The 9596-nt window shown below is 52.2% G+C and overlaps 1 protein-coding gene across 1 annotated transcript in view; it reads left to right on the top strand.

Annotated features, from left to right (window-relative positions):
• LOC105993137 (protein C19orf12) overlaps positions 1-5454 on the top strand; it is a 37691-nt gene extending 32237 nt beyond the window's left edge. Inside the window, exons 2-3 of the mRNA XM_013026295.1 lie at positions 2279-2448; positions 4770-5454. Of these exons, the coding sequence (XP_012881749.1) occupies positions 2289-2448; positions 4770-5035 (426 nt within the window). The 5' untranslated portion in view covers positions 2279-2288 and the 3' untranslated portion in view covers positions 5036-5454. The remainder of the gene's footprint in view (positions 1-2278; positions 2449-4769) is intronic.
• The last annotated feature ends 4142 nt before the right edge of the window (positions 5455-9596 follow it).

The raw sequence follows: 9596 nt of genomic DNA, 5'->3' as shown, positions 1-9596 counted from the left end.
CCCCCCCAAAGGGCAGGAACAGTCAGAAGACGCCCATCCCCAGCTCAGCAGCAGAAAGCCAGCCGTGCAGTGTGGCTGGCCCTGGCCCTGACTCAGGCAGTGAAACGCAGCCTGCGGGTCTGTATCCTGTGCACACGCAGGAGGAGTGTGCACAAGCCCCGGACCGAAGCTGTGCAACTTCCCAGACGCAGAAAGCGCTGAGGACCGCGGCCTTGTCTCTTTTTAAAAAATTCCTTTTATTAGTGTGCATATTTGTCTGTTGAGCAGTGCTGGTGATCACACTCAATAGTGGGCTTCATCTCTGATAGTGTTAAAAAGAAAGGAAGGAAGGAAGGAAGGGTGAGAAAGAGAAAGAGAAAAAAAGAAGGAAAGAAAGAAAAGAAAGAAGGAAAAAGGAAGGGGACGTGAGCCGGGTGCGGGGCTCACACTGTCACCCCAGCTACTCAGGAGGCTGAGATCTGAGGATCCTGGTTTGAAGCCAGCCTGGGCAGGAAAGTCTGTGAAACTCTTATTTCCAATAAACTAGCAAAAAACAAAAAGAAAAGGTGTGAAGTGGAGGCTGTGGCTTGAGTGAAAAGGCTCAAGGACAGCACTCAGGCCCCGAGTTCGAGTCCCAGTACTGACACAAAAATACACACAAATGCTTGCACAACCAAAAGTGCTTGGTCAATACAGTTTCCCCCATACACCAGTTTCTCTATCCCATCCCTTTAACAAGCACCCCAACATATTGATCTGAGGAGGAGGAAGGAGGAAGACCAAGGCCTCCCTTCCCCCACCCCAGCTCTAAGGAGCAGAACCGGCTCTGCTGTTTATTTTACTTTTGTTTTTTCTTTATGTTTTTGCTGGTATTGGGAACTTGAACTCAGAGCCTTAGTTTTCTTTTTCTTTTCTTTCATTTCTTTTTTTTTTTTTGACAGTCCTGGGGCTTGAACTCAGGGCCTGGCCACTGTCCCTGACCTTCTTTTGCTCAAGGCTAGCACTCTACCACTTGAGTGACTATTTGGTACTAAGGAATGGAACCCAGGGCTTCATGCATGCTAGGCAAGCACTCTACCACTAAGCCACATTCCCAGCTTGAGCCTTAACTTTTTTTTTTGGGGGGGGTCAGCCATGGGCCCTGAACTCTGGGCCTGGGCACTGTCTCTCAGCTCTTCAGCTCAAGGTGAGCACTCTACCACTTGAGCCACAGTGCCACTTCCGGCTTTTTCTGCTTATGTGGTGCTGAGGAATCAAACCCAGGGCCTCATGCATGCAAGGCAAGCATTCTACCACTGCACCACCTTCCCAGCCTCCTGAGCCTTAACTTTTTAATTCAAGATTGATCAGTTAAACCACTGTTCCTGCCCAGGCTGGCCTTGAACGTACTCCTCAGATCTCAGCCTCCTGAGCAGCTGGGATTACAGGCGTGAGCTACTCCTCCCAACTACCTGGAATTCCTTTGGTTTCTTTTAACCACTTTTCTGGCTTATCTTGTCTCTGACTCCAATGTCCAAGAGTGGAATAATATGGCAGTTGCTCAAGAACCCCAGTGGTGTGCATGGCTGAGAATCTGTAATGCCCACACTCACCCTCTCTCTCTCCATACAACTTGACCTCATTCTTCCAAGCATCTTCTTGCCATAGTTTATCTGCCCAGGGCCCCCACAACAGGCAAGTGCCAAGGCACTCCAAGAGTCCTTACTGTCCTAGACACCGCTGAGGCTTGCTGCTCTCCGCCAGGCCTGGCATAGGCTGAAGGTTGCTGGAACCAATGGAAAGGTCTGCTGATGAGCCAGGGGATCTGGCAGAAGCCTGGAATCCCAGCTACTCAGGAGGCAGAGACCTGAGGATCATAGTTTGAGGCTAGAAAAAAAAAATCCCTGAGTCTCCAAGGAATCGCTGACAAACCAGAAGTGTGGCTTGAGTAGTAAAGCACCATCCTTGAGCAGAAAAGCCAAGAGAGAATGTGAGGCGCTGAGTTCGAGCCCCACTACCAGCACAAAAAAAGAAAGACAGGAAGGGAAGAAGCAAGATGTAAGAGAATGGCCAAGATGGGTCTATAATCTTTAATAAGTTGGAAATTAATTGGAAGGCAGAGAAAAACTCTCTCCTGTCTGTGGCTTCGCTTTGTGAATTATCCCATTCATGGATATTTCCCGTGATGCCCTCTGCTCTCATGTCTAGGGCTGACCTGCATCTCTGCATCCCGCCCTCCACACTGTAGAAGTGCAGCCATTGGATGGAAACGCCCACACCCCAAGTCATTTGCATCTTCTCCCTTGTACTTTTTCCATAGGTTGGTCGGTATGCCCATCGTGGTCCAAGACGTCATGCAGCTGCTCTGCTCCATCTCAGAGGAGAGGAAGATGCAGGCTGCCGTGAAACATTCTGGGAAGGGCGCCCTGGTCACAGGGGCTGTGGCCTTTGTCGGTGGCCTAGTTGGTGGGCCCCCAGGACTGGCTGTTGGTAAGTGTGACTATTTTGTAGACATACTGTCTGGGGGCGGTAGTGATTGAAAAACAGTCTTTGAAGCAGGGTACCTGTGGCTCGGACCTGTAAATCTCATCTGTTCAGGAGGCTGAGATCTAGAGAATCAGGGTTCGAAGCCAGCCCCGGCAGAAAAGTCTGTAAGACTCTTATCTCCAATGAACAATCGAAAAGTTGGAAGTGGAGCTGTGGCTCAATTGGTAGAGCTCCCGTCCCCCCGGCCTTGTCCCACCACTGATCTTGGGTGACAATGGCTTTTGACCCAGAAACGGAGAGTGAGGCGTTTGCAGGTTGATATTCTTGGCGAATTTTTTTTTTCTTTAATTTGGCCGTAAGTGCTTCTGTAAATCAGTCATGTTCTCCTAAAGATCTAGTGCACAAGAGTTTGCCAGGCACTGGTGGCATCTTAGCTACTCTGGAGGCTGAGATCTAAGGATCTCAGTTTGAAGCCAACCTGGGCAGGAAAGTCCCTGAGACTCAGAAAACCAGAAGTGGAGCTGTGGTTCAAAGTGGTAAAGCACTAGCCTTGAGCAAAAGAGCTTGGGAACAGTGCCCAGGACCTGAGTTCATCACCAACACACCCTTTCCCCTCCCCCCCAAAAAGAGTTCAACCCTTGTTGGCGATAAGTGTTTCATGGATGTCCTGGGAAGTGGGGGTGGGGAGGGAGAGAGACTCAGTCAAGTATGTAGATTAGCAATTTTCCCTCCATAGGGGGTTCCTTTGTTTCAGAGAGTGGGGGGGGGCCCCCCGCGGTAGAGGGAGGGAGGGAGCACTTTCAGTTTTGGCAGTCCTGGAGATTGAAGTCATAGAGTTGTGTTTGCAAAGAAGGTCTTTTACCACATGAGCCCCACCTCCTGTCATTTTTTGTTTTAGTATTTTTTTGGTCAGTTTTTGGTTTTGTTCTTTTTTTTCAGATAAGGTCTCATGCTTTTGCCTGGTTGGCCTTGGCTTGTGATCCTCTAACCTGATTGGCTTGGATTGCAGGCATGAGGCACAGGACCAGCCCACATTGCTTTGTCTTCTGAGTCCAGTTGGCAAGCGGCTATTCTGTGTGTGTGTGTGTGTGTGTGTGTGTGTGTGTGTGTGTGCTGGTACTAGAGCTTGAACTCAGGTCCTGGGCACTGTCCTTTCGTTTTTTTCATTCAAGGTTGGTGTTCTGCCAGTTGAGCCACACCTCCACTTGTGATTTTTGGGAGGTTCATGGGAGATTATAGAGTCTCACGAACTTTCCTGCCCAGGCAGGCTTCAAACCACCATCCTCTAGATCTCAGCCTCCTGAGTAGCTAGGATGTGAGGCATGAGCTATCAGTGCCTGGTTTGGGCAGGTGTTTTACAGAATCCTCTGTGTGTGCCTGATTAGACGGGACCATGGTGCTGGAAGGAATTGCGTGGATCGTGGCTTTCTCTGTGTCATTCCTTCAGACCCATGGCGCTGGGCCACGTCACTGGGGAACGCTGACCTTGAGAGCTTCCATCCATTAGGTCACGGGGGCTGGAATTTTCTATGGTGAAAGTTCTCTGTTTGCTGTTCCCTCCCTTAGCTTCTTGCAGTATCTCATTGCCAGTATTTTAAAGTTGTTAGGCATCTGTAAAGATACAGATCTGTTCCTAGTGGCAGACAGTGTCTGGCCTGGGTGCCAGCTGCTCCTCTGTGTGTGTGTCTGGGGTGGGGTGGGGGTTGTTGGGGTATACATGTGCCCATCCTGGGGTTTGAACTCAGGGCCTGGATGCTCTCCATAGCTTTTATCCTCATGGCCGGTGCTCTACCACTTGCGCCACACCTCCACTTGTAGCCTTGTACTGATGGATTGGTGATCAGAGTCCCACAGACTTTGCTACTTGACTGGCTTTGAGCCCAGATCCTCAGATCTCAGCCTCCGGAGTAGGTAGGATGAGAGCTGTGAGCCACTACCAGCTTCCATACATCACCTTAAGCTGAGCACCGTTGGCTCATGCCTGTCATCCTAGCTACTCAGGAGGCTGAGATGGAGAAGATCATGGTTCAAAGCCAGCCTGGGCAGGAAAAATCTGTGAAAATCTCTCCAAGGAACCACCACAAAAGCCAAAAGTGGAGCTGTGGCTCAAGTAGTAGAGCACTAGCCTTGAGCAAAACAACAACAGAAAGAAACCAACAAAACCAAAAACCCTCAGGGACAGCCCCACACCCTGAGTTCAAGTCCCACCCAGCACTGGCACAAAACAGGAACAAAACCATTAAACCTTTCTCTCACATGAAGAGGCTTGGAGTGGGAACCTTGGGTTAGCCCATTACCGACTCTCTGGCCTTTGTGTTTTCTAGGGGGCGCCGTCGGGGGTCTTCTCGGAGCCTGGATGACCAGTGGCCAGTTTAAGCCAGTCCCGCAGATCTTGATGGAGCTGCCCGCCTCTGAGCAGCAGCGGCTGTTTGCCGAGGTGGAGGCCATCGTGCGGGGTCTGGACTGGGCGGACGCGGTGCAGCTCACAGCCCTGGTCCTGGGCAGCGAGGCCCTCCAGCAGCAGCTGCTGGCCCTCGTGGTCAACTACGTCAGCAAAGAGCTGCGAGCTGAGATTCGCTATGAGGACTAGCCGGCTGCCTCATCAGCCTGGGTGCTGAGTTCTAATCCTGCGCGGGTGTAGGAGACCAGCTGGGGTTTGTGTTGCAGGGGGCTGGAGCCCTAACGAGCCTGTGGTCATCCCCGGGGGTAGGAAAGATTGTCCAGTTCTCCTGCTGAGCTGGCCAGGTCTGGTTCTCTCTCGGGACCGCATCCCCGTTGTTTTTGTTTTTGATTTTTGCAGGGTGATTCTTCCAGAGTCTCACAGCCTAGCTGGGTGCTGGTGCTCACACCTGTCATCCCAGCTACTCAGGAGGCTGAGATCTGGAGGATCACTGTAGATTCTAGAAATCTCACTGGCAGTTCACATCTGTCACACTACTCAGAAGGCTGAGATCTGGAGGATCGCAGTTCGAGGCCAGCCTGGGCAAGAATATCCATGAGACTCTTATCTCCAAGGAACTGGCAAAACAACAACACTTGGAAGTGGAGATGTGGCCCAGTTGGTTAGAGTGTCAACCTTCAGCACAGCAAAAGCTCAGGGACAGCACCCGGGTCATGAGGTCAAGCCCCAGGACTGACACTGAAAATACAGTGTCAAAAGCAGCCAGAATCATGCTGATTCGCACTCGTCCCAACCATGGGATGTCTTGGGTCCTTGGAGGGAGATAGTGGCCTGCTCACGAGCCGTGTGACACTAATGGCAGGCACCAAAGTCCCTGCTAACTCCATCCTCCTCTTCCCTCTTCCTAGGGCCTTGTCTTCTTCATAGGAAAAAACAAACCAAAATCATGATATCTCTGTATTGTATTTTTAATTTTCTTCTCTAGATTTAGGTTAAACATCACTTAAAATATCGGGCCTCTACTTCCTGGGTTCAAGTGATCTTCCTGTGTAAGTCCACCATTCCCAACTTCATTTTTAAAAACTGTATTTTCTAGGCTGGGTGCTTATGGCTCACACCTGTAATCCCAGCTTTTCAGGAGGCTGAGGTCGGAGGATCACAGTTTGAGGCGAGCCCAGGTCACAAAGTCTTTTAGTCCCTTAATCTCCAATGAATCTGTTGGAAGTTTGGCACATCGGTTGTAGTGGAGGAGTGCCAGCATGGAGCCACGAAGCTAAGGAAGAGAGTACCTGGCACCCAAAACTAAAAACAAAAACGTGGTGTCCTGAAAACGCTTTCCCCGGTGTGCTCTAACCACAATGTGTAAGTTGCGTGTCAAAAGACAAAATTACAAAGGGATCTAGTGTGTACAGCCAAGTACAGTGGTACAGGCCTGTGGTCCCAGCTACTTAGGCCGAGGCAGGAAGATCACTTGAGTTCAGCCATCCAGTGCCAGACTGAGCCATCTAATAAAACCCAGTTTCACAGTGGGATATTAGTCTACAATTTGCAATTGTGGTATGTGTGCGTGCGCCAGGATGAGGGCTTGAACTCAGGGCTTGGGTGCCGTCCCTGAACTTTTTTGCTCACAGCTGGCGGTCTACCATTTGAGCCACACCCCTCTTTCCAGCTTTTTGCTGGCTCGCTGGAGATAAGAATTTCACAGACTTTTCCTGTCCAGGATGGCCTTGAACCTCATTCTTCAGGTCTTAGCCTCCTGAGTAGATAGGATTACCTGCTTGAGCCACGAAGCCCAGCTGAGGCATATTGTTTTAAACTCACTTTCCTCACAAAGGGTTAAACCAGAAGGACTTCCTTCCCCCCTCCCCTCCCCCTGCCCCAAGTTGAAACTGTTTTGTTTTGTTTTTGGAAGGTGTCCTTGGCAGTGTCTTTGTTTGCTAATTTCACCATAAGAACACTAGTGGGGAGGGGTGGGGTTTGGTTTGGTTGGGCGGGCCCAGAGAGAGACCCTGTCTAAAATAGTGACCTTCTGTGCATTTGATTGAATGAGCGTGAATTATTTCTTTTCATCTGTGCTTTTATTGGAAAACAGTAAATATATTTTTGTTGTGGTGGTGTGTTTGTATTTATTTGTGCTGCTTACTGGGCTTGAACTCAGGGCCTGTTTTTGTTTGTTTTGTTGCTCAAGACTAGCGCTCTCCCACTTGATCCACAGCTCCACTTCTGGCTTTCTGGTGGTTCAGTGGAGATCAAGTCTCATGGACTTTCCTGTCGCAGGCTGGCTTTGAACCATGATCCTCCAGATCTCAGCCTCCTGAGGGGCCTGGATGACAGGTGTGAGGCAGTGGTGTTGGGCTCTATTTGTTAGGTTGATTGTTTGCTTGTGTGTTTGCTTTTTCCACTCAGATTCTGACTGTGTAGCCAGGGTGGACTTTAAACTTCTGATTCTCAGGCTTTGTGAATAGGTTGTACCATGCCTGGCTTCTGTGATTATTTTTGATTCGGTGTCCTCAAGACACTTAATACAGCCTAGCGCCCGTGATTCACACCTGTGAACCTAGCTACTCAGGAGGCTGAGATCTGAGGACTGAGGTTCAGAGCCAGCCCAGGGCAGGAAAAGTCCCTGAGACTCTTATCTCCAATTAACCACCAGAAAACTAGAAGTGGCGCTGTGGCCCAAGTGGTAGAGCACTTGCCTTGAGCTGAAGAGCTGAGGGACAGCGCCCAGGCCCAGAGTTCAAGTCCCACGACCACCACCACCACCAACAACCCAAAAAGACAACACATCATCTTATCCTGCAGTGAGGAAGCAGCACCAACCCCCCTCCCCCTAGTGCAAAAAGGGACAAAAGAAGTTCCTACCTTCTGTAAAGTCACAAACTTGGTGGTGTGGATCTGCCCATAGCGCCAGAAATCCTCAAACACCAGGAAAATCCCCGAGACTCTTTATCTCTGAGCGAACCAGCAAAATCCAGGAGTGTAGCTATGGTTCAAGTGGTAGAGCACCACAACCCTGAGCAAAAACAAAAACTGGTAAGCCAGTCTTGTTTACCCCCCAAGGTTTTGGGGTGCACTTTTCCACACATCCTCACTCACAGGATGCACCCCAGAATCTAGTGGGGTGGCTGAGACTGAGGGCCCGGCCAGCTGTGCAGCTCACCCTTGTTTTACCTCGGCCAGAATCGGGGTGTAAAACTAGCAGGAGAAGCCCCCCCCATCTGCGGAGATGCCTCGGCTCCAGGCTTGATCTTTACCCAGCGCGCCTCGGCCGTTCGTTGTTGCGATGCGCCATCTTGTGGCCGCGCCCGGTACCGCAGCGGCGCCGGCGGAGCCCGGCGTCCCCGGGACGGGACCCGGCGGGCGCGGGAGGCGGGCGCGGCCGGGGTCCCCGCGCGCAGGGGTTGTCGCTGTCCAGTGCCTCAGTTTCCCGCATCAGGCAGCGGAGGAGGCGCGGAGTCCCCGGGCTGGAAGTGTGCGCGCGCGTGCACATGCGTGTGTGCATGTGTGTGTGTGTCTGTGTGCACGCATGTGCGTGCGGCGCTAGGCTGGGGCCCCAGAGCCTGCTGAAGGACCAGACGCCTAGAAAGTTCCTCCAGGTGGGGGTGGATGCCGGTGGCTCATACCGGTCCTCCCAGCTCTCCGAGATCGAGAGGATCGTGGTTCAAAGCTCTTCCACCTGCCTGCAGCGCCTTCTGCTGGGGAGGGATGGCATCGCGCCCCTCCCTCCCTCCCTCTCTCCTCCCTCCCTCCCTCCCTCCCTCCCTCCCTCGCTCTCTCTACAGCCGCATCCAGATGCCAGCCTCAGTCCCACCCCTCCCTGCCGCAGGGCCTTGGGGGATGAGTGGAGGCCTGGGCTGGTCTGACCTGCCCACCGTGAGCGCAGTCCACCCCTCACCCCCGCAGCCAGCCTGCCTGCACATCAGGGCTGAGGTCCTGGCCGGCGGTCAATGAAGGTGTCCTCTAGATTCTGAGGATTTCCAGCAAAAGGGGAGAGGTGGGGTCCCAGGATCCGGGGTGTGATCTGGCCCTGGGGAAGAGAGGGCATGCCTGGCTTGGGTTTGAGAGGTCAGGAAATCTGCCTTCACCTCCTGGCCTAGCTGGCCCAGGCCGTAGAACCAGTTTGAGCTGGTCTGTGTGGCTGAGAAGCCAATGGGGAGGAGGGTGCCTCAGCAAAGCAATCCCACCCTCTCTCAGCTGGCCACGCGCTCAGGGGTGGGTCAGGCATGTGTGAGGACACCCGCCTCTCGGTTTAGAGGCAAGCACTGTGGCTCATGCCTGTAATCCCAGCTACTCGGGAGGCTGAGGTCTGAAGAGGCCGGTGCTGACTCCCCCTGTCCCCCCCCCCCATCCTGGGCTTGAACTCAGGGCCTGGGCACTATCCCCTGAACTTTGTCACTCTACTACTTGAGTTGCAGCTCCACATTTGGCTTTTTTTGGTTGGTGGTGGTTCATTGGAGATCAGAGTCTCACAGATGTTTCCTTCCTGGGCTGGCTTCAAACAGCGACCCTCCAGATCTTAGCCTCCTAAATCGCTAGGATTACAGGTGTGAGCCACCCGCAGGAAACTTTCTAAGGCTCCCTTTTGTCTGATTTAGCACTCAGGTGTGCAAGGGGAAAACCAAGGCCTCTATGTCTAGAATGCACAACACGCCTAGTCCCTGGCCTGCACACACACACACTCACACTCACACACACACACACACACACACACACACACACACGGGGCACCCAAGCGACTCCCCTGTTTTTT

This window comes from Dipodomys ordii, unplaced genomic scaffold (assembly GCF_000151885.1).
Source record: "Dipodomys ordii isolate 6190 unplaced genomic scaffold, Dord_2.0 Scaffold92, whole genome shotgun sequence".
Lineage (NCBI taxonomy): Eukaryota > Metazoa > Chordata > Mammalia > Rodentia > Heteromyidae > Dipodomys > Dipodomys ordii.
Note: the sequence above shows the minus strand (reverse complement) of the source record. Positions and strands in the feature narration are given on the sequence as shown.